Here is a 26,293-nt window from a genome sequence, read left to right on the forward strand (position 1 = left end):
AAAATTTCATTATTAAAGTATCTAATTTTTTTACAACCATCTGGCAACCGTAATTTGCAATAAGAAAACTTGGCATCACATTTTTACTTTGAGCGGCCATGTTTCAAAAAACGAAAATATTAATCAATTGCTTTGTATAAGTAATCTTTGTTTTTGCAAATTTAATTAATTGGACTTTAAAAAAATGACTATTGAAGATGACATGGAAGCATTTCGTGTATGGGCCACCAAATTAGGTTGTCCACCAGATGCAATACCCAGCGAAGATGCTCTAAAATCGTAAGTTTGATCAAGGGCTTAAAATGTACGCAAATTTTCCTTAACCACCCAAAATTTAATTGCAGTGTTTTTAAATCTCGTCAACGAGATTACTTTTGCAATTTAATGCGTCGGGTGTGTCCACGACAGGAGGTACAAGATGTTAAGGAGAATATTTTGATAAATAAAGTGGAGAAGATTAAAGGACTTGTGCCGGTAAGTTGGGGAAGGTTAAATTTTGCAAACAAAATTAGCATACAGGGTGTTTTGCTGCGAAGTGTATTTTTAAATCTCAAATCAGAATTGGGCACAAATGTGAATGTTTTGCAAAGCTTGTAAACATTTCTGGAATTACGGTTTTGTCTGAAATGTATGGTATTAACAATTCTCTGTTAAACTGCGTTGGTAGTTGAATGAAGATAGATAGATAGATAGATAGATAGATAGATAGATAGATAGATAGATAGATAGATAGATAGATAGATAGATAGATAGATAGATAGATAGATAGATAGATAGATAGATAGATAGATAGATAGACAGATAGATAGATAGATAGATAGATAGATAGATAGACAGATAGATAGATAGATATAGACATAGATATATAGTTTTCTAGTATATATATCATTGTAATTTTTTTAATCAAAATAATTGATTTTATTACAGATCTCTGAGCGAGCATTTCTACCCCGAGAAATGCAAATGCATCTTAAGGTCCAGGATCTAAAAAAGAAGCAAAAAGAGTTATTGCTACGTTTTGATGAACGCAAAAAGGAATATGAAGCGCTGGCCGCTACCATTAAAACAAAAAGTATGTTTATTTTCATTATTTAAATTAAGTTTTCAAATATTTCTATTTTACAATTTCCTAATAAAAGATATACATGAGATAAATTTGGAAAATAAATGTGATATTTTGGAGGCAAAAGTACATATCTTGGATCTTAAGTCTAAAGCCTTAGATAAAGAAATCGAAAGAGAAGAAGAGTATAGGGAAAAGATAAAAGCTACAATGCCAGTCATATTAAGCAATGAGAATAAAAGCGAAAGTAAAGCTAGCGAAGCAGTAAATGAAGCGCTTAAAGAACTGGAAGATTTTTATACATTTTGTGAAAATAATACTAAAGGTAAATTTGTAATAGAAATAAGGTAATTTTTAAAATATTTTTGAATGTTTTTTTTATAGCCTCCGAATTACAAGAAGCTAAAAACAATTTATGGACAAAATTGCGTAAAATATTATCCAATATACCAGTGTTTCTCATTTTTAATGCCATTATGCGACTAAAAGAAGAACAATTGCAATATATAATGTCTTTAAATAAAACTGCTACCAATGAGTCACATTTAGCCAGCGCCACCAATAATCGTGAATCTTTAACAAATTTCGATTTAAATTTGATGAAAACAAAATCGAAATTTTTAAGTCGTGTGGGTGAATATTTGTCAGCATGTCAGGAACGTAAGCGTTTGGAAGAGCAATATGTTAAAGCATTTAGTGAATTTGAAGATAAACTTTTGGAAAAAGTCAAAATATTTAATGCCGATACCGATTCGGAACAAAATGAAGCCATTATGCGTAATTATGTTATACAATACTATTCATTGAATTTTACAAAGGGTCAAAATGAATATATAACGCAACAAATTGAAATGCTTAAAGCGGAAATAGAAAACTCTAATAAACATCTGGATAATCATGATGTAAGTAGGAAATTGTAATCATTAAAATTGAATATTTGAGATTTTTAGCTCTTTATGCTTATTTCAGTTTCTTCTTGGCTCGATAAAACAAGTTTACGATGAAATTAGTACTTGTGTTAATCGTTTGCAATATGATATGATGCAACTGTCTCAAATAAAAGATAAAATTATTTATTCAAAAAATATTATGAAACTTCAATTGGAAGATTTAGAAGCCACCACCAATGTTAAATCTAGTTTCATACCCACCAAGTTAAAACTAAACAATAATCATTCCCTATTGGGCGTTGACAGTTTTGAGATGACTAACGACAATGTTTTCTGTAGTACAAAATTGGATTTTGATTCTACTATTTCCCCCTTGAATAATTCAACGTTACGTCGTACATTTGGAGCTGGTGATGTTACATTAATGCCTCAGGCTCAAAATAAAATATTGACACCCCATACTATGGAGTTAAATGCATTTTGTGACTTATCATTGGAGCATTTGTCTTGTATAAGCAAAGAATGGTAAATATTTGATATTTTTGGTTGTTATTAAAAAAATGGCACACGTTCTATATATATACTTTACTTTTGAAAACACCATTTTGTTTTGTATGTCTATTTAATCCATATAAAATATCATATTTTGTCTATTTGTTTCTTCCCTCTCTATCAATAGTGCATTTTATTTATCACCCAATCCCTTAATAATTGAATCACGTGAACTCACTTCAACAATTCAGTTAGCTCCGGGCATTTTATTAACACCCTTTGGTGCTTTACAGGAAGTTCGTAATCGTATTTTGTGGGCGGATTTAATTGCACAACATTCAAATGATTTGAAAATAAATTTGGACACATTTTTGGGTATAGTATTAAAATTTTATACCAACTTTTTATATTACCATACAACTAATTTAACCGCTAGACATTTTATATAAGTTTTCTATATTGCTAATTACAATACATTTGATTGCTTTCCATTTCAGTTGATTTACAAGCCTTTAAAGTACGCGCTAAACAACAGCATGATCGTATTATTGAAATATTAGACAAAATTGATGTTTGTTCCATAAATTCATTGCGTTGTCTACAGAAATTGACAAAAACTTATGATTTCTTAATTGAAAATCCTCTACGCCACTTTATACCCTCAACAAAATTGTTCAACAATCAATCATATGCTGATTATGAAGCTGAACTGCTTATGTATATTCGTATGGCCACAACTGGAAATTCCATTAAGTAAATTATTTATATTTGAAGTGGCGCAATTGGCATGCTAATTTTAAGGGAATGTTTATGTTTGTGCGTTTTGTTGAGCGGTATTTTTTTTTGGATATTTATTAACGTAACCCTCAATCCCCTTTGTAAGGAGAGAAAAAAAGACATTGATTGGAATTAGTTTATAATGTTAGTTTAAATATTATTTGATATATTTTTATAATGCTTATGTGTGTTATTTAAATATTTTTTTCATATATTACAGAGACTCAAACAAAGAAACAAACAAAGCTTGTAGCATGATCTGTTGATGTCCGGAAACTATGGTGATTTAGCTGTTAATACTACAGCGGGTAGAAATGAATAAAAAGAAAAAAAGGTTAAGATTTATTTTTGAAAAAAGAAAACTGCAGAAATACTTATTGTAGCTGAGTCAAAGTAATATTTAAGGTAAATAAAATTATTAAGATTAATTTAATTTATAAAATGAATGTCCCTTTAACGGTTTACAACTCAACTTTAAATAACTTTATGGAATTGTATTGATGTTGTCAAACTAAAAAAATGACAAATTGATAGATGATTAAGCTGGCGATAAATTAAACAATAAATTTAAACGAAAACTTTGTCTCAAATTGTATTTTGTTTTGTAGAACATTTTTTACAATAATTTCAAAAATTACTTCCATTTTTCTAACAATGTTTTAAAAGGCGTTGGTTGTAATTTATTACTACTGCTAATGATGAGTTGTATTTTCAAAATTTGCAATAAATTTCAACTTCAGCAAAGTTGCATTTGTAAACTGTAATAGATGCATTCATTTGTAATGACAAATTGTTTTAGTGTGAGTTTTTTGTTATTGCACAGAACTAATAGGACTAATACGAAAAACAGTGGCCTCCGGTAGGTTAGTGTTCTAGTCTGGTAGACCGGAGGAGGTGGGTTCGATTCCCAAATGTTGCACTGGTTAAGGATCGCACAACAGGTGTATTTCTTCAGATTTGATGTGTGTACATCCTCCTTTCAAACTAACTAATACAAAAAACAAAACTTCGTTTAATTATCAGTTTAAATAATTGAATAAGTTAGAAATTTTTAAATGATATCCCTCAATAACTACAAAATTAGCATAAAACTAAATATTCAATTACAAAGTTATATTTTTTAGATATAAATATATTTTTTTATAATTTATATTATTTTCGTTGAAAGAGCTTTATTTTGTTATGTTAAGAAAGTTTATGCATCAAAGAAAGGTGAAACTTCATTCGGAGACCATAAAATCTATTGGGATTCTCTTAATAAAAAGTGAATATTCAGACAGAGAAAAACAAAAAGGGGGAAATTAATGGAAACAGATAAATAGATTTAAAATCAACAAGATTTACCGAATCCATTCGGCCTTAAGAAAGGGGATGTATAAAAACAAGTTGAAGAAATTACGAATTCTCTTGCTAAAACCTAGTTGACTGCAAATGATAAATGCCGAAATTTTGCCCCATTCGTAAAATAAACTATTTCATAGTAATTATACCCTACACCACTTATTGGGTTTGTGCTAATGTTTGTAACACACAATAATTTGGTTCTATACACACCTTAAAGTATACCAATCGGATCGGAATTATTTTCTGAGTCTATATAGCTATGTCGTAATCAAAATTCGGTCGAAATTTTGAAGATAATTCAATGAAATTTGTTACATGATCCGCTACGGTACAATAGACGAAGCCTATTGCAAATTGTTAACATCGTTCCATAATTTCACCCAGCCCCATATAATTGAACCCGCAAATTGTTTTTAAGTTCATAATTATGTTTAATATACTCATATATCCACATAAAGCTGCAAAACCAAGTTCTATACTAGCCAGAATGACCATCATGAACTTTATAATTATAGGGCCTTATTTGACCCTAGCCCCTATAAAAAGCTCCCTTCAAAATATATCTGAGGCAAGGTACATCTTAATTTACATAAATGGTTTATTATGAAAACAGGTGTAGGGTCTTATATGGCCGGCCTTGGCCGAATACAATTTCTAACTTGTTTTATCTGAGATTCTGTATTCTTGGACAACGTAAAATCTTATCTAGTTCCTTTGCATCCTCGCATAACGTGCAATAGTCTAGTATATTACCTCCCTAGTAAGTGACAAAGGCCCTAAGCAGTGTTCTGCCTCCCAACAGTAATGCGTTTTACAATGTCCTTAAAAGTATTTCTACAATATACAACTAGTCGCGACTGTACGTATAGCTACTCTAAGAGCAACTTGACTATAGACTTAAATTATCTCAGCCGACCCCAAGACGATATGATTCCGTATTAGGTTGGGTTGACGGGAGGATCTATGCTACATCAAATCCGAAGAAATACACCTAAACCACAATCGGGCCACTATCATCTCTGAATGTATTATATTTCAAAGTTTAGAAACTTGAGCATCTTGAATAACATCACTTACAAGATAATTGGATGTACTTCGACAAATGCCTGACAGTGGTAAAAAGAGTTCTAAATTCGTCTGAATCAGGAGGTCCAATTTTACAGAGATGTGCTCGTAAGCTTGTGCCCCTTCAGAATATGTACCATTATACTATTTGCTCATTGTAAGGAGATTTCTCGTCTTGCTCTAATAAAAGTCATCCCATAAGATCTTTTGGTTATACTCATTCATTCAAGAGGCCTAATGGGTTTCATTCACTCATACTTTTAATTCAGCTTTGGTGTTGCATTGAATGGTTTTGCATTGGTCAGGTTAACTGCCTTAGTTCCCTTCCCTTTAAAGCTATTACATTAGCCTTTAGGTTGCCAAGTACTCCCTAGTGGCCTGATACCCATATGATGTAAACCATACCTTTAGGAGAGTATTCAGTTAAAGCTTTCTTACAATCCAAAATGGTTTTAGATTTTTTTTAAAATTCCGCATTAGTTTCGTCAATTTCCAGATTATTAGGAACTTACCGGAATCAGTCTCGGTATCCAACATGTTAACTGCCTTAGTTCCCTTCCCTTTAAAGCTATTACATTAGCTCTTTCGTTGCCAACTACTCCCTAGTGACCTGATACCCATATGATGTAAAACATACCTCTAAGAGGCTATTCAGTTAAAGCTTTCTTACAATCCAAAATGGTTTTAGATATTATTATAATTCCTCATTAGTTTCGTCAATTTCCAGATTATAGGATCTTACCGGAATTAGTCCCGGTATCCAACTTGTGTCGGTCAGTTAGATGGTGCAACCATTTAATAGTCTATCGAATACAAGCCAATCGTTTCTAGTAGAAAATTCCATTTGTTATACCTGCTCGAAAACTCAAATCCTACATCTAAGTAGATCAACGCAACAGTTATGCTAAGAGAGGTACAACTTTAAGCTTTTTTGAACATTTTCCGATAAATGCCCTTTCTTAAAGCCTTCTAAAGATGAAGGCGATTTAAAACGAATTTAAATCTAAATGATAAAACTGTTTTTTAATACAAACCTTTAATTTACAATATAATTATGTAAATCGTTTTTAATCTACAAAAAATAAAAACCAACTAATTTTTTATGTTTTTTTTTTGTAATTTTATTTAAAATAATTTTTTTGTATAAAATTGAGGCATACACATTTTATTTTATTTCAAAAATTGTTTTGTTTTAGTAATATTTACACCCAGTTTTCAATAAATTGGTATGGGTCTCAAAAAATCTTTTTTTTTATAAACTTACGATTTAATTTTTTATTAATATTTTAATTAATTTTTTTTTATATAAAAACTACACATACATATACATTTAGTTTTATTTAAAATATTACTTTTTTATATTTATGCGGAATAATTTTTATAGAATATTTTATATGAAATGTTTGTTTAAAGAGTTTCGTTTTGTTTTGTTTTTTTTTTTTGTACTTAAAACTACAAAAGAGTGAGGGAGTGAGAAAATATCAGTTACAATAATTGACATAAATGTTGTTGTTTTTTATTTTTATGATTTTATAGCAAAATGGAAAATTTACATTACTAAAGACTTATGTTATAAAACAAACAAAAAAATTATTAAAATAAATTTAAATGAAAATATTTTATAAATTATTTAATAAATATAAAATATTTTCTATTATTTTTTTTAAAGTTATAGCTACTAAATGGGGAGGGATATTTTAAATAATAATTAATTTTTTTTCTTAAAAATTGTTGTAATATAAAGTATTAAAGAGATTCTCTTTATAAATCGTAAAATTTTGAAAAATGGGTCCATTTGTTTTTGTTTAAGAGTTGTATTTATTAACGGACGGGTTAAGGGTTAATTAAACGTTTTTATTTTCATTAAAATCTTTTTACGTTTAGTTTTTTAACTTAAAAAAATGGACGTATGAAAATAGAAAAAAAAGAATCCTAATTTTAGGTATTTAAAAAAATAAGGATTTTTTTTGTTTTATTTTGGAATGTTTAAGAGTTTTATGCAAAATTCTCTTTAGATAAGAAAATTTTACATAAACTATTATGATTTAAATATGTATTTTAGTTATCCTTTTTAAAATGCGGCATATTTTAATCACTGGCTACATTTTCAGGAAAGTACTAAACTAAAATCGTTTATCTGGCATATAAAGCTGTCAATAGAATAGCTAATGTTGCCAGAGAAGTGGCAGCTACACGTTCAGCATCACCATAATACGCCTGACCACAGGCAGGAGGACATACTGGTATGACAGTCTCAAAAAGATTAACACGTGCCTGAGCTTCACCCAATTTATTAACAGCCTTGCAGACATAATCACCGTATTGACGTTTTTCAATCGTAATTACACGTAAAGTAGAATCGGTATATTCATCGGCAGTGGCAAAATGGGAAATACTGTAATGTTGATTGTTAGATAATTGTATGTCATCCTTCATCCAGACGATGGCTGGTGGTGGATAGGCTTCAATGTGACACTCCAAATCCATATCGTATTGTAAAGCTTGACCCAAACGGGGACGGGGTACTGTTATGACGGGTGCAAATTCAACTTCTAAATTGATATTACGACGATCGCCCACGGAGACACCATTATCAGCTACACAATAGTAAGTACCACGATCTTCTTTCTTAACTGATTTGATTTTTAAAATGTTGCCGACATAGGTAGCGCTATCTGTAAAGGGAAATAAGAGAAAAATTTTGGTTTAGAATGGATTCTGGTGAACTTAAACAAGTTTTCTATAACTGTAATAATTAATAGATAGATAGATAGATAGATAGATAGATAGATAGATAGATAGATAGATAGATAGATAGATAGATAGATAGATAGATAGATAGATAGATAGATAGATAGATAGATAGATAGATAGATAGATAGATAAATAGATAAATAGATAGATAGTTATATAGGTAGATAGATAGAAGGGAACTGGTTCATTAGACTATTAGGAACTGATTCTTTAGCCTCCTTATGTCGTAATATCTTTTAGTGATATGCAACCAATTCTTTAATTGATGAGAACATATACTAAAGAACCCAGATATCTTCAAAAATTCTACAACTTCAATATAAATATGAATTGTATATAGAGAACAGTGTACTTTTCTAAAGGATTAAGTTGCTTAGAATTCAAATCTGCCCTAACTATTACTTCATCACTTCAGGTTAACGAAATATCGAGTCGAGTCCTAAAATGAGAGATATTTAAACCAATATTCTGTCGACTTCATAATTAATGTTAAAACCGAAAGACCGAAAACATACGAATTGGAGTCAGCCAGGTGGTAAGATATTAATGGAACTAAAATTTAAAAATTTCTAGTGTCTACTGTCCAGAATACTATGGGACAATAATGTGACGATTGACCCAAAAGTTATAAATTTGAGTCAACCAGATGGTGGCATATTAGTAGAAAGTAATAATCATTTCTCCAAAAGATGGGTAAAATAATTACTTTCGGAAGTACAACAAAAAAATAACTTTTAAAAGTATAATCTCTAGGTCGGGCTTACAAAGGGGGCACTAAAGTGACGACCGTCTTCATTCTCGATTACAAATGGGTACATTCGTGACGAATGACCCAAAACATACGAACTACGATTATCCAGGTGGTTAACTATTAGTGGAAACTTCTGTCTTTTTCGTATGCATTGACTCTTTGTCGAACTGCTGGGTATCTACCCACATAGATACCTAGATAAATATTTGTTACACATGAAATGACAATAAAATCATTTGAAACGAACCCTCATCATTAAATTGCACATAAATTTCAAGTGCAATCATTTTTATTATGTGGTCAAGTGTTTGCGGGTTTTTACACAATTCACATTTTCACTTTTTCACAACAAGTTGTCATTAAGTGGTTTAAAACGCACCATGAAACATTTCGTTTCAATAACAAAACCTCGGGTTACTCTATTTTTTTCCATAAACTGATATTGAAAATTAATTTTAAGGCTTTAGTTTCGATTAAGGGTGGTTAAGGAAGAAAAAAAAAAACAATTTATTTTATTATGTAGTTATTACTGGTTTTTAGTTTATGATTTAATTGTGTTTTTTTCTTTTAAGGGAAAAAAGAAAAACCTTCAACTTTTTTTTTGTTTTGTTTTAAACAATAACGTTAATGACCTTTTAGTTCATTGCATTTTACAGGAAAATTTATGAAAGTACTTTATGTTCGGCGGCTGCGGCTGCTCTTATACATATAAATATAAAACATTATTGTACATTTTATAAACTCCTACTAGTACTCTCATACTATTTGAAGTTTAAGTATACATATTGTGCTAAAACAGCATAAAAATCACTAAAAAGGGAAACGCAAAAGATGCATTGCATAGGCTCGCTGTGTAAACTCAGCTGCCTGCATGCATCATGGTTGGAAACAAAATAAAGAAATGTGCAATTTAACTAATGGTTGGGGAGTTTACCTACCATAATTTGCTAATTTTTTCATCTTCTTCTGCTTGCTCCTATTCTTTTTTTCATTGCAATTTTGTGGAGGAAAAATAGAAAACCTCAGGGTCTTATTAAGGAAATTTATGAGTTGAAAGTTGTTTCTGTTTTGTTATTGCTGTAATTCTGTTTTAAACCGTTTGCGGTTGCCTTTTTTTGCAAAACTTTTTTTTTTGTAGGTTTAAAAATGCCTACTTGCATTATTTTCAAGTGTATAGGGTTTAAGTACATAGTTAAAAATTAAAGTAAAAATATTTTTTATTTTAAGGTTTAAATAAAAATTTTCTTTAATTTCTCCAAAATTTTTATAAACAAGAAAGAAGCTTTATCTTCTTGTAGAGCCAGTTTTAATGAATGATTAAACCTCCCACATAAGGATCTAAATATCATGTGTATTGCATAACAGTCGCATCAACGATTTAGCTATATTTAAGCAAAATTTTAGACCTAAAGTAGCAGTTTCAGAGAATTTTTAATTACAATCATACATTACTATAATTTTTGCTTTAAATAATACATTTAAATAAATGTTTCTTGTAAATGAAATTTATTTTTATAAAACCCCCATTTAAAAGTACCTAGACCTTTTTTTTAAACGGTTACTATTGCTAATGGTAACTTTAAACTTTATGTTTATAGGTCAATGATCTCATATTTCAAATGTTTAAAACAGTGGTTATATAGCAAAATAAATTAACTCATCTTAAGCTTTCCATATAAAAAGAAATTTGCATGTTTTTTATAAAAATATACCATAGATATTAAATGCAGAATCTTAGATAAATAGAATTGACTTATGTAACACGTTTTATAGCAATCGACATAAAGCAACTAGTTACGTAACTAGTGAAAAAAGAATATTTGTGTTAAAATTAGTAAAATGTGCAGAAAAATTTCTATAACATATCACACTATTTTAGTGGGAAATAAAGTCTGTTTATCGCTAATTAAAAGCAAATGTAAGTGAACGAAGGTTAGCCACTTTTAAAGTTTATTTTCGCGAGTTTACTTATTTTCATATGTTGTTGTATTTCGTTTTAGAAGCAAGCTTTTTTGATGTGATTTTATACTCCGTTCACAGGGTGCTCTCATTACATCTTGAATGACATAATTGGCCATACAAATTTTCAACTGATAATTACACAATCTCTATGTAATTCAGTTTAAATTACGTAGACCTGGTTCACACTAGGAAACATTTTTTGGGAAACTTTTGATTTTTGTGTGTGAGAGAAAAAGAAAGAAATATCTATCATTTCATTCTCTCACACACAAAACTAAAAATTTCTCTACAAAAGTTTCCCAGTGTAAACCAGGTCATACGAAATGTACGTATAAATAAGTGTCATCTCTAATTTTAATCGGGGTTTTTATCATAATCAGCTGTTTGTTTTCATTGGTTGATAAAAAAATAGAAATAAATAGAAAATATGTAACATGGCGATGATCTGTCAAAATCTATAGAGTACATTTTAGGAAGAAAATACTACTGAATGGTGTGTGGGTAAAGATCGTTGAGAAAGATCGATAGACAGCCTTTAATTGATAAAGCTAGTGAAAAGTTCTCGGGACTAGACCTTATTAGATCTGTTGGCTGAACTTCGATAATATGTTAAGAGACACATCAAAGTTTTAAGGTTATAACAGGACGCAAACAAATAGAATGTGGAATTAAATCAGACTTTTGTATAATAATCTAAGAGATAATAGAGGTTATTTTAGATACACTCCTAGGATAGTATGTATTAGCTTTAAATATGTAGTTATGAGTAGTTCACCCCCGGGATGAGAAATGATATTTTCAAATTGCACAAAAGCACATGAAAATTTAACCGAAATCTGAAGTTCTTTAAACTTTGTGTTAAAAATACAATTTTTTAATAATAATTTTATATTTTAAAATTGTACAAAATGGGTCATTGGTATACCATTGTACTATTGAAGATCGAATTGTACCAAAATAATGTACAATTGTACCAATTTTGACGTGTACATCTAAACTATAACAGGCGAATAAATTGATTATCGCCTCAAGATTTTCATATATCATAGAATAAAGATTGAAGCTTCCGTTTTCATTATTTATAAAATTTATTATTTCCATCTGAAAGTTTAATATATTGTATTTAAAATAATGTATAGTATTTCTAGTATATCTTCACACTTTTTTGAGATATCTTAACCCAAAGTTTAAAACAACTATAACTTCTTTAATAATATATATTGCCTTATAACTGAAGTGATATAACGAGAATCGATCACCAAGTCGAAATATGCAAACGCGGATCTAGTTCTCTGTATTTCTCTAGGTAAACTTTAAAATTTTATTGCTAAGTATATAAGTTTATTTGATCAGAGTTATTTTCAACTTAAAAGATTTTAATATATTGTCAAAGAAATGTGTTATATAGGTTAACATTTCTTTAGAAATGTATTTTTATGCAAAAATTTTATAAAACAAATCTACCGTTACCTCGATTTATATGTACATATGTTTGTTTAAATAACTGTTTAACGAGTTATTTTCATTTTATTCACAAAAAAAATCTATTAAAACCTAACGTACTTATGACAGTTTAAATAGAAGCAGAAGCAACAAACTCCACTTTTTCCAATCTTGGTTTCAAATATTCACCAAATTGTACTAAATGAAAGTAGAAAAGCATAAATATTTAGAGAAATTTATAACAAAATTGTATATAACTACCTTTGCTTCTATAACATTAAAATGAGGTTATGTTTATTATACCTATGGAATAATAACAAACAACAACAAAAAATGATGCAATGTAGCATTTAACGAGTTCATAACCTAAAGTTTTTTTTTCTATTTTATAAACTTCATATTTTTAATATACCCTAAAAACCGGAAGTGTATTAACTATAAACAAGACAAAAAAAAAAGAGGAAAAACAAACTGAATCTGTAACATAGAGTTACCAGCGTTATAATTATCATTACGTTTGCATGAGAGCGTGTGTGTGTGTGTGTGAGTGTGTTTGTATTTTGTACGTGAAACGTGCATAAAATATGCACTTCACTAACAAAACAGTAGAAGAGGCAGAATAAAAGTAGTAGTAAAGTACATAAATATGTAGTAGAATGGGAAATTGTGTATATGATATGATAAGGGAACAACAACAACAACAACAAAAAAGTGCACAAGTTAAACAATTGAAAGAAATGAAGAGAATATTGCAAAAATTATAAGGTAAACGAGGGTAATCTATGAATTGTTTTTTGAAAAAAAGGCAAAAGAAAAACAACTTCAACAAATGTTTTGAAACATGGAAGATTGGGCAGCACCAAAGCCGATTTTAGCATCAAAATTTTTCCTTCACATTTTGCTTTCCAGATATTGTGTCATAAAATTTGAAAAATACCATGTTTTTAGACACTTTTGAAAGCGTGAAGATATCTTTATATATACAAATTTGTTGTGTCATCTGAAAGTGTGGTCTTTTCAACTTTTAAAACATCATATCTTGTCTTCGCGTCAAAGCATTACGCGCTTTTCATATCTCCTTCACGTTCTACGCTTCAAGTTACATGCGACGCTTTTTAAGCGTAAATTTTTTGTTTTATTTAAAAAAAAAGCGTTTTTCTACACCTTTAATTTATTTTTTCATTTTATTTTATTAAAATTTATAAATACGCATTAAATAAACAATATTAAATGTCAAAATCAGCTGACATGTTCGTGCGCCGCTTTTAACGCTTTTAAAAGTAAGAAGTAGATCTACTTTAAGCTTTCTACGCGTCAACTTTCAGCATACAAATACATTGATTCTATTTTTTTTGACAGACGCATAGAATGCGTGAAGGCGTAGAACGCGTGGTGTGAACCTCCAGCTTAAGACATGATTCAGATTCATTACTGCTCAGTTCTCGACTCTCTATTATAATGTCTCAAATATGACCATCAATGTTTTTTCTATATTAAGGATACGATAACTCGTAAACTTAATTTATTGGGGATTTGGATTCAACGCAGCTTAATCCTTAAGAAAATTATACTTAAGTCTTTGGTGTAGAAATTTATCAATCTGTGTTATTATTTATACATTTTCTATTATTTTCAAAAACATTTTCAGATATCCTTCGTTGTTCTCATATATCTATAGCTTAAGTAAACATATACTTTAATTACTGTTAACAATTTTGATATAGAATCCAAAAAAAGAAATCCTGTTACCCTTAATTGTATGTTAAGCGATAGAAATGAACCCTCTTTTTTCAATTATTTTCAATACGTTGGCATTTGTTATATTGATCCTCCTCCTCCTCTCCAGAGCAATTAATTTATTGTTATAGGTAAAATATGCACAGTTCAATAACTTTTTTGTAAACATGCACTCATTTTTTGAAGTACTATATATGAATATAGCATTATTGCTATTTTGTCCGGAGGGTGTTGAAAAAATTACAATCGAAATCGAAATACAAGGGAAAAGTAATAAATGAAAAACAAATACGGCATGCGTGTTTAGGGGAAATAATGCGGGTTAAAAAAAAAAAGAAAAACTATTTTCAATACTTGGCAAGCCTTGTAAAACATTAATTATTTTCTTCTCCAAATGAAATCATAAAATCTAAATTATTTTGAATTCTTCAGATTGAAAAGCATAGAATTCTTTAAAACCCTAGATTTTAAATTAAAAAAAGCTAGTGGTAGTTTTATTTTGAAAAATATAAAATAAATTCAAATCATGCTGGTTCGAAAAAAACCCTTTAACCATCTTCTCTCTCCCCCTCCCTCTTTTCAACAACTTAAGTATGTTAAATTGTTTAGAATTATAATAAAAAAACATGTTACTGTCTTTATGTTGAATTTTAAGTGACATTTCATTAAGTAATTGAAGTTGTTGTGAAAAAAAACAAATATCTACTGCATCTCTATAATATGAATCATTAAGAACGTGACTTATTTATCTCTGAATGACTGGAAATAAAATGTTCACTACTTAAACTGTAAATAGAGTCGATTTCAATTGCATTAAATTATTTTCTTTTCTCTTTTTTTTGTATTTGTCATTCAATTATTATTATTTTTGTAATTATATTAAGATCATTCTTTTTTTTATATTAAACATAAAAAATTGGAGTCAAATAACATTATTTGTCTTAATTAGGGTCTGAAAAGTATAAAGGGATTATTTTTTTTCATACTAATGGTAATTAGAAATTAAGTCGAAAATAAAACCAATTAAAAATATTTTAAATTACTTAACAGGGAATTGGAGTTAAAGGGTTTAAATGAACTAGTCCCCTTAATAATAAGTTGTTGTAACAGTAGAGAAAAAACGTCAGCATATTAATACAAATCAATCTAATTACTCTGGAACCATTTTGTTGTACAAATAAATAAGTTTATCTTTCGAATATTTATCTCATATTAAATCGCCAAGACGTGTAGAAATTAGCTACCGGACCTTAACAATGATTTCTAACGGACCTTAGAATGATTTCTTGAAAAACTCAGTATTCTAGCATGAAGTTGTAAAAGTATTGTAGTCGCAGCGCCTAGAAGTTCTATACAAACGTGGCCAGTTAACACTGTAATTGTATTACATAGCTATGCTCTCGGAAGATGCAAAGATGTTTGTGATTATATCGCGTAGTCTAGATCGACCGCCTCAAAAGACGTTTCTTGAAGACTTAGTCTTGTGACATAAAGTTCTATACTAACGTGACCAATTAACACGGTAATTGTATTCCACAGCTGTGCTCTCGGAAAATGTAAAGATCACATCGCGTTGTCTAGATTGTGCGCCTCAAAATGCGTTTTTTGAAAACTCAGTCTTCTGGCTTAAAGTTCTATACGAACGTGGCCAGTTAAGACTGTAATTGTATTCCATTGCTGTGCTCTCTGAAGATGTAAAGATCACATCGCTTAGTCTAGATCGACGTCCTCAAAAAACGTTTCTTGAAGATTCAGTCTAATGACATAAAGTACTATACGAAAGTCGCCAGTTAATACTACTATTGTACAACATAGCTTTGCTATCGGAAGATGAAAAGTTTTTTTGTGGTCACATCGTGTAATCTAGATCGATTCTGTGTTCCGCTAGAGCCGGACCTTAACAAAGAATGTGGGTAACTTCCTTTTATAGAATGATTTATTGAAAAACTCAGTCTTCTAGCCTAAAGTTGTAACAGCTCGCACTTCAATTGTATTCCGTAGTTATGCTCTCGTCACAGCGCATAATTTAGATTGACCGCCTCAAAAGACGTTTCCTAAAGACTCACTCTTGTGGCATAAAGTTCTATACAAACGTGGCCAGTTTTACACTGTAATTGTATTCCATAGCTTTGCTCTCGGAAGATGTAAAGAGGCTTGTGATCACATCCCGTAGTCTAGATCGACCGCCTGCAGAAGTCTTTTTCTTAGAACACTTAGTCTTCTGGAATATAGTTCTATACGAACATGTCCAGTTAATTCTGCAATAATATTCTTTAGCTGTGATCTTGGTTGATGTAATGAGGCTTGTGATCGCAGCAGATAGCCACGATCGAGAACCGGTATTGTTCATTCTTTGGATTTTACCACAAATTGAACATCTGTATCTTCTTGAGCTAATAGATGGTCTGTAATCAAATACAGCCTTATTGTTGAATGATGTTGATATATAAATGACCCATAGGGCGTATTGGCCTCGATAGGACCTAAACCAGTTTACAGTCCGTTTAATAGCTGAATTATTATCTAATAAACGGGCGCTTAACTGATTTGAAAAAGTTTAAAAGAAACTATTGCTTTTGATAGCATTTTCTTTGATAAAGTAATGTCCTTAAGGAAATATTTAAATTAAAAAGGTTTTATGTGTTTTTATTCATTTTTTTTTAATTTTAACTTGTTTCTATGCATTTTCAAATATTCATAATGATGATTCATAAATAGTTATAATATTTGTTATTAGAAACATGTTACTTCTAATATATGCACATAATAAAAATAGTTAAATGTCAGACTTCACCCTTTTTGTTGCAAAATAATTACAATCATTATCAACAACATAAAGTCATCGTCAATTGCCAAGACAGTAAGGCAATAAAAATGTTAAAACGTTATGAGTAATGTAGTGCAAAATCTATCTGTCCGTTAAAACCCTGCAGTAGGGTGGACAGTATAAAGAACTAATGATTTAAGCTAACATTTTCCATTTGATTACTAAGAGCTTGTCCACACTAGGAAACTTTTGTTGAGAAACTTTATCTTAATTCTCGTTTGAAGTTATCTTAATGTCCACATATAGAAACTTTTCTTTCAGAAACTAGTTGTTAATTGCATTGATTTGTTGTTTTGGGAAACTTTTGATTTTTGTGCGTGAGTGAAAGAGAAGGAAATATGAACCTTCTCTTTCTTTCTCACACAATATCAAAAGTTTCTCAACAAAAGTTTCCCAGTGTGAACCAGGTCTTATAAAACAAGTTTCCGAGTACGAGAAACTCCGTACTGCGAGAGAGATGAATGATATTCCTTTATTTTCACGCAAAATCAAAAGTTTCCCGAAAAAAGTTTCCTAGTGTGGACCGGCAGTAAGTAAGGACATTAGTTAAAGTATTAAGACAGGTTAAGACATGATTTAAAAGTCTTAATATTGAAGTTTCGGGAGTCATAACAAAATGTTCAAATTTTACTACATGATATCTCGAAAACCTGTTATGCATCTTAGAATACATAAGTATTTTTGTAAACAGTACAGCAGATTATGTAAATATTAATTTTGTAAAAACAAATACCCGTTAGATTAGCAACAGATTACTTATCAGATTACTTGGAAACAATTAAGTGACAAGTGACATTTCTCAGCACAAAAAGAAGACTTGCTGACACCCTGCAATACTGCTGGTATCTTTCAAAAGGTAAATAATAAAACCAAAGAAATGAACACCTAAATAATGTCCTGACATTAAAAGGACGAGACTAGTAGTAAGAGAATATTGATTGCAGGAAAATAAATAAAGGATATGAGAGCATAATATTGCCGCCAACATTTTTGCATGTCATGTACATAAAGAACGAAAGAAACAGGAAAAAAAGTAAGAAAAATTAAGAAGTGCGTGCAAAATTACAGGAAATTAGTAAAGAACACTGGTAGACAACAACAATTTTCTGCTAGTCTGACAAACAAACAACAAAAAACACAGGATATTCACAAAAAAAAAAAACAAACCCAAAGGAAAAATAAGCACAAAACAACAAACCAACATGATAAAAAACAAAATTGGAACTGGGAAGAAAAAATCACAAAATTGTAGAGACAATTATATTAACATTATAACGACTTACGGTAGTGATATAAAAACGATGATTGGTTGTTATAACACAAAACTGTGGTGGTATTTTTTCGCTTCAAAATGAAACAAAATAAAATAGTTAAAGTGTGAAAATTAAGGGTTTCATATATTTAAAGTTCCAAAATTTTTTTCAAAATGGCGTTTATTTAAATGTTTTTATGTTGATTATTAAATTTATTTATGTGAAAAATTTTTTGTACCTGTTGTTTGTTGTAACGAGAAATGGTTCCACCGAATGATCTTAGTCAACCACTTAAACAAATGTCAGTTTATCACCTTTTTTTGTTTTTGGTAAGGGGAGCCAACAAAAAAAAACACGTTTAAGAAAAATGTAACAAAACATTAAACATATTTTGATATTACCTTTTTTTGGGAAAACTAATTTCCAAAAAAAAAATATCATTTAGGTTTTATTGTTAACAATACCAAACCTATTGAGTGGGTTTATTGTCAAAATGACTAAAAAGAAAACTAACCCTTAAAAGTTATAAATTATCTCTTACTGTTACCAATTTGAAAATCGAAAACTGTTACCAATTTGAAAAAAGAAAAACAAAAACATTATAAATGTCATGCTTGGCTACAACTTGTTTATTGAAAACTCATTTAATGTGTTTTTTTCTCTGTTTTTTTTTTTTTGGTTAAACAGGTTGCTGCAGTCAGTCTGAATGTGATCCTTTTTTTTGAAAGGTTTTGTTTTTTTTTTAATATAATTTATGATATCACTTGTCATTTCTAATTTAAAATTGTCTGGGAAAGCATTTTTTCCTTATCTAAGTCTTTTGTTTAAAAAGGTTCTTTTTTCCTTTTTAAAAATTTCTTTTGGTAATTAAAAATTGAATTTTTAATCTTGTCCTCACCTATTTGTAGTTGTTAGTTAAACTGTTAAAGTGACAGCTGAGACAGAATTTTAATTCGTTTTTTTCTTTGAATGATAGTAAATAACATGTTTTAGGGCAAGTTTGAAGTTTTTTTTTTTAGACTGGACATTTCGTCATTACTTTCCGCACCCAGTATTTATAACAACACTAAACTTAGTCCTAGAGTGCCGGCGAAGATGGCGAAACATTTCAGAATACAACTGTATAGAAAGAATTCAAGCAACATATTACTATTGCGAAAGAAGATAGTGTAACTTATATCGGCATAACGTTCTACAACTGCAGATCGTGATAAACCTGTAGAATGGCGTAGAATCTACAGAAGCTGTCAAAACGATTACGAATAACACAGTGATGAGGAATAAAACAGTTGACTGCCGAAAGATGGCGAAACATTTCGCCATCTGTTAGTGTTAACAAATACCTGATAACACTATTGCGACAGAAGATATCGGCATAACGTTCTACAGCTGCAGATCGTGATAGAATGACGGAACATCTTCAAAAGCTATCACAACGATGAGAAATAAAACAGAATAACATAGAACATTACTTCCAGCTCCCAGTATTTATAACATCAACAAAATTGAGTGTCGAGAAGATAGCGAAACATTCGCTAGTACTCTTGCGAATGAAGATAGGAATAATACAAAATGATAGAACATAACTTCCCGCTAACGGTAACACCAATAACAAAATTGAGTGCCGAGAAGACGGCGAAACATTTTGCAATAATACTATATAGAATTCCAATAACAGATACACTATTGCGAAAGAATATAGCGGCAAAACGCTTTACAGCTACGCATAGTGATAAACCTGTAGAATAGTGAAGTATCTTCAGAAGCGATAAGGAATAATACTGAATAAGATAGAACATTACTTTCCGCTGCCGATATTTATAACATCAACAAAATTGAGTGCCGAGAAGATGGCGAAACATTTCGCAATAATACTGTATAGAATCCCAGCGACAGATATCTGATAATACTATTGCGAAAGAAGAAAGCGGCATAAAGCTCTACAGCTGCAGATCGTGATAAACCTGTAGAATGGTAAACATCGTTAACACAGAATAACACAGATTCTGCACAGTTTTACGGATTTATCCAAGGTGAACATTCGAAAGAAAAACTTCTGATAACTGAGCTATGGAATACCATTACAGTTTAAAATGACAAATATTGAACCTTCCTAGAATAGACTTTTGCAAAAACTTTCATAACGTGGAGATAGAAGAAGATGCCAATCAGTTTTTCTGTCAATAATCGACAAAGATTTCGCAAGTTATGAATTAATTTATAAAAGGTGAATATCCAAAAGATAAAAATGGTTTAGATAGGGTCAAGATCCTTTTCGCTTTACTCATATCACAAAGAGATCAATATATAATGGACTCAAGTATGTTTCCCGTGATATAAATATGTTTATTTGATAAGTGTTATACTGATGGACTTTTAAAATTCTGATGGTGTCATTTCAAATACCACAATTTACCTACATATATACATTCATATACCTTCGGAAAGCAGATTCCTTACCAGTTAACAGATTTATCCGGAAATGTAAATGTTTAACTGTGTATAAATTATAGTCATTAGGAAACTTTTGATTTTGCTAGAGAGAGTAAGAATATCATCCATCTCTCTCCCGGTGCAGTGGTTCTCGTACTCAGAAACTTATTTTCTTCTCATTCGTACAACAACAATTCAATGCAATTTACATGTAGATTCTGAAGCAAAAGTTTCTATGTGTGGACATTAAGGAAACTTCAAAAGAGAATTAAGGAAAAATTTCTCAACAAAAGTTTCCTAGTGTGGACCAGGTCTAACAAACAGTGACGTTTTCTGTTGTTTTCTATGGCAACATTGTGAAGTTTAATCTTGTACTCAAAAACATCAAGGGTTTTAAAATCTGAACCAATTTATTTTTAGATTAAGTAATCTAATTGTTATTTGGCATTTGATTGTCAACTCAAAAACTCGCTCTTAAAGATATAACGATGATGATGATCCGCGAGTTGTTTCTTTAACTAAGATTTGAATTACGATTAAGAACTTATAACCAAAGCTATTGAAATCAAAAGTAAGTAAAGCCTCCATTTTGTTTTATGCTTAACATATTATGAAATGTGTTTTATGTTTAAGCCATAAATATATAACCGTTAGTAGTTCTCATGATTTTAACATATTTTATGCTAGTTTTTATTTTCAAATTGTTAATGTTTACAATTAACGAAGCGTGACTTAGTTTTTTAAACAAAAAGAATGTAGGACTACTAGGGAAAATGCTATTTTTTTTTAAATTATAATACAATAATGTAACCACATACTTTTTAGGTTTTGTTTTTTTTTTAATTTCAATAGTTACGCATAATTATAAAATGAAACAAAGAAATAATGAAAGAAAGCTCTTCTTTAGGTACTAGACACATATAATATACATATCTAGTCACATTTTAGTGATTAAAACCATAAATGTTTTCATGCATTTTAACAAACGAACAAACAACAAAAGCCTATAAAAATGGGGTGTTTTTAGCAAAAAAATAACAACTAAAACGTGTTTAAAATTTTTTAACAAATTTAACATTGTTATTTTGTTTATTTTTATTTATGGACAACAACAGATGTTCTTAAAGACTTTCTAACCATAATTGGGTGTGGACTTTTAAAAAGCTTATTTTAAGGCTTTATTGAGCGTACAAAATTATCTGTAGTGGCAGTGGCAGCAGCAGCAGTAGCAGCAGCATATTGTATTAATTAACTATATTTCAACAAATATATGCATTATTATAAAACTTACAAAATAATGCTTGTGATGACCGCCAATTTATATGGACATTTATATATACATACAGTGAATCAACTAAGTTTTTTGCCTGCCTTTTTTTTAAGAGAATTTTGTTTTTTATTCATACAAAAAATTTGAAAAACAGGTAAAAAGTAAATTTATGTTTTCCAATTAAAAATAGAGATTGTGTAAAATGGGAAAAATTAAAAAAAAATATTAAAATACAAATTTTGGTGCATTTGTTGTTGCATTTTATTAATTTTCATCAGAATTTGCATGTCAGTAAAGTATTTTGCATATTGAGAATTCCGGTTAATTTCATTGGGGTTTTCAAATTATTTTTTAATTATTTTTGGAATTTATTGTTTTATTGTTAAAAGGAAGAGTGTTAAGTATTTTTCAATTGCAATTTGCAAAAATCATATCCTCATTGGGTGAAAATGAGATGTTATTTGAATTAAAATATTTAAAGGATAATGATGAGGCAATTTCGATATGAAAAATTAGTTTAGATTTCTAGAAGAAGTGTAAATCAATAAAATATAATTATAAAATGTTTAATCAATAACATTAAAAAATACAAAATAGAGTAATAGATGAAATGATCCAAAGAATTATTTGTAAAAACGCACTGAGTGCTCTTTGAAAATCTTTAACTGCCAAAGGGAGGCGACTTGTATGCAAGGAAAACTATTGGACTCCTGATTTATCTTTTTCAAAATCTATATACGAACTAGGAGGAACACTATGTTTAAATTTAGACCTCTAAACAGACCTTAGATTGCTTGGAACTAATGTAAAGTGAACTGTAGTGTAGTACAAGAAAAATACCTAATTTAGATATTTTAAACTAGAGGTGGTTATCATACCGTAACGTCAACAAAAACAATATTTTTCACCTAATACATACACTTATATATATATATTTAGAATCCAAATCAAGAATAACTATCCAGATCCAAATACGCCTACTGTATCTTATTCGTAAAATAAAGAATTTAAAATATGAGGTTAAAAAATCAAGATTTTAGCATTTAATAGTTCTATAGTGGTATATGCTGATGTCCCCATACTTAGAGTCTCTTGGATGGTACTTAGTGTTAGATTTATTGAATAAGAATCAATATTATAAAATTCTAAATAAAATTTACACAATACTCCCCAAATAGAAACAAAATGACCAAAAATTCGGATTATTTTTGTTATAATATATAGATTTATATCTCACAAAACTTTTTTTCTAGGTCCAAATTCATTGATTATCTAATATATCATGTATCCAATTCAAAATTACTTATTATTTTCGAAATTTAATAAAAGAATCGCTAGATTTCATGTTAAGTCAAATATTGATAAATTCTGATAGGTATATAGTATAATAAATCGGTTAAGAAATGTCCAAATTTAGTCGTTCCACTACTAAAATATCTAAAAAATGTTATTCTAATATATAGGAGTAATAAAAATTAAATTTATAAAATTTTACATAGGCAAATTACTTAATTGTTTCACTGCACATAAGTATTTTTCTGTTTAATAAACGAATTTCATTCGGCTTTTCACCCTCTAAAGACGAAAGAATTTCGTAGAAATTAATAACGAATTTTGAATATTTATGATGATGAAAAAGATCACAAGTGTTGTTGGTTTTCTTATTATGTACAGACATACATATGTACATGACACAATAAATAGTATTACTCATAAATTAAGAATATAATTTGTTGTTGTTTTTTTGGAAAATTATTGGGTAGTAACTTAACCTTATTAATAGTTGTTGTTGTTGTTGTTTTTGTTGTTGAAATTCTTAAATTGTTTTTAATTAAATAATTATTTCTATATTAGACATTGGTATATATTTTCTTTCAATTTTGACATTTATCTTTAAATCACAACATCAATCATTTAAAATTTCCTGTTTTCTTTAAACATCTGTTTTTCTTCTTCTTATTTTTCTATATTTTATTTATTTGCTCTAAATCTTTTCAATGTTCATTAAAAAGTATAAATTACTTTATTATAAATGATAATAGAACATTGTTGTAGCATTATATCCATTACAATTGGAACTGAAAATTACACAGGGCATCACATTTTTAGTCTAGAGGATTGAGTATTACTAAAACGGAATTCTGATATATTGAAAAATATGACAGAAGTTAAATCGATAGACAGATGACAGATTTTATAAATGAATGCGTCTTTACGCTCTCAGATATAGTCAGAAACGTAGATTTTTAAGTTTTTACGATATTTTTTGTCTCAGATTTAGAAATACTCAATTCTTTAGAAATTAATACTTAAATCTTTGGGGGGTTCGAAATTTTTAAGTTTTTACTTCATTTTATCTCAGATTTAGAGATACTTAAACCTTTAGAAATCAATACTTTAATCTTTGGGCTTCCACTTTTAATGTTTTACAATCGTTTTAATTTTTAACTTATGATATCTCGAAGAAGATTGAAGATATGACGGAGATTAAACCATTATTTCTATTTTGAAAGACACAACTTTCTGATGACATAACAGATTTTGTTAACGAAGGTTTTAACGACTCAAATACTGCAGAAAAAACTGGGATTTTTCAGTTTTTAGGCCACGATATCTCAAAAATGTAATGTTATAAAGAAATTATGATTAATCGTTAATCAGTTCTTATGGAAATGAAAGCTATAGTCTCTGGGTTTCGACTTTTGTTGTTACATTTCTAATGTTAAGATATCTCGACTTTAAGATGACATAACAGATTCAAATATTGAAAAAAGTGGGTTTTTCAGTTTTAGGGCCATGATATCTTAAAAATCTAATGTGATAAAGAAATTCTGAATTCGGATTCAGATTTCAGTCCTTATGGAAATGAACACTATTGTCTCTGAGTTTCGACTTTTGTTGTTACATCTTAATCTTAAGATTTCCCGAAGAGAGATGAAGTTGGGTCAGAGGTTAAACCTGTATTTCTAAGAATGGGTTTTTGATTTGGCAATCAAATGCTAATTAATAATCAGATTAATAATCAGATTAGTTAATCAAAAATAAATTGTTTCTGATGTTAATCTCCTTTAATGTTTTTGAGTACAAGATTAAACCTTGCAGTGTTGCCATACAAAAGAACAGAAAGTGTCAGTGTTTGATATCAAAACAATGCATGTTTTATAAAAAAAAGAAGACAATTGTAAATATAATATGAAAATTAATGAAAACTTAAAATTAAAATGTTAATGTTTATTTTAATAAAAATTTTATTTTTGGCATCAGCTGCCAAGTTTAAACCACCTTCATTGGGCGCTTAAACTGGTAATCAAAATTAGCTGATTAAGTACAACAAAACAATTAATGTTAGTTAAATTCCTAAAGATCGGCCTTAAATCGACAGACAGTGCTTTCAGATAACATAACAAATTTTATCACACAAGGTGTAATTGCGCTGATACAACGAATCAAGTTTAGCTAAAATTTGGAATTTTTTCAGTTTTTAGGAAATCAAGTCTTAAAAACCAAATATGATAGAAAAATTACCAAGATTTTTTCAGAATCTGCTAGTGTAGTTGTACACTGTGCACTGTATCAACCACCAATGTCTTCAATTTAGCGATTTTATATGTAATGTAAAGGTCGTTAAACCTTTAAAAACTTTTACCAAACAAAGTTGTTCTCTCATTTAATTAAATTAAAATTATAAAAAAAAAATAAAAAAAATAAGATGCCACAACACAACATATTTGACTTTGATTTAGAACGTTGAAAATAAAATTTTCTAAAAGGCCTATTAAACACATTTACTTTTTTTCGAATTATTCAAAAAAATCATTGTTGACACAAGCAATTCGCATTGCAAATCATAAAGAGTATTTCTTCATATTCAAATAAAAAATAATACAAACTTTATAACACCCAAAGTGGGTGCATTCACATGTCTCAAGAGCTTGTTATATGCTCGATATGTTATGAAAATACAAACACAAAACCCAACAAGTATGAATGAAAGCAAAAAAAAGCCATAAATTAAAAAAATCATCAGTATTTTACACACATTTTCTTTTAAGAGCAAGGTCTCTCCCTCTTTATAAGGAAACACCATATAAAAGAACACCAGGTTTACAGCAACGAAAAAAAATCAATTCTAAAATGCGTTTACATCTAACGTTATGCGCCCATATGCATATCTAAACATAATCATTTTTTTAAAGTTCAAAAAGTGAAAATTTCTATTGCTTAGTCAGAAT

At 29.3% G+C, this 26,293-nt stretch overlaps 2 protein-coding genes across 3 annotated transcripts in view; one reads left to right on the top strand and one right to left on the bottom strand.

Moving 5' to 3' along the window:
• Positions 1 to 46: 46 nt before the first annotated feature.
• Positions 47 to 3,631, top strand: LOC111680073 (augmin complex subunit dgt5). Of its 2 annotated transcripts, XR_006941470.1 has the most exons (9): positions 47 to 279; positions 345 to 474; positions 928 to 1,072; positions 1,140 to 1,388; positions 1,448 to 1,965; positions 2,033 to 2,478; positions 2,633 to 2,820; positions 2,943 to 3,366; positions 3,443 to 3,631. XR_006941470.1 is itself a non-coding variant. In XM_023441692.2 (8 exons), exons 1-8 carry the CDS (start codon positions 185 to 187, stop codon positions 3,200 to 3,202), a joined length of 2,031 nt encoding a protein of 676 aa, XP_023297460.2. In that variant the 5' UTR covers positions 47 to 184; the 3' UTR covers positions 3,203 to 3,400. The 2 variants fall into 2 exon arrangements, 1 of the variants encoding a protein (XP_023297460.2); XM_023441692.2 differs by lacking the exon at positions 3,443 to 3,631 and having other exon boundaries at positions 2,943 to 3,400.
• A 3,808-nt stretch (positions 3,632 to 7,439) lies between these two features.
• LOC111680070 (lachesin) overlaps positions 7,440 to 26,293 on the bottom strand; it is a 34,137-nt gene continuing 15,283 nt past the window's right edge. The window contains exon 2 of the mRNA XM_046954349.1: positions 7,440 to 8,306. Within this exon, the coding sequence (XP_046810305.1) occupies positions 7,765 to 8,306 (542 nt within the window). The 3' untranslated portion in view covers positions 7,440 to 7,764. The remainder of the gene's footprint in view (positions 8,307 to 26,293) is intronic.

This window comes from Lucilia cuprina, chromosome 6 (assembly GCF_022045245.1).
Source record: "Lucilia cuprina isolate Lc7/37 chromosome 6, ASM2204524v1, whole genome shotgun sequence".
In the NCBI taxonomy this organism is placed as follows: Eukaryota; Metazoa; Arthropoda; class Insecta; order Diptera; family Calliphoridae; genus Lucilia; species Lucilia cuprina.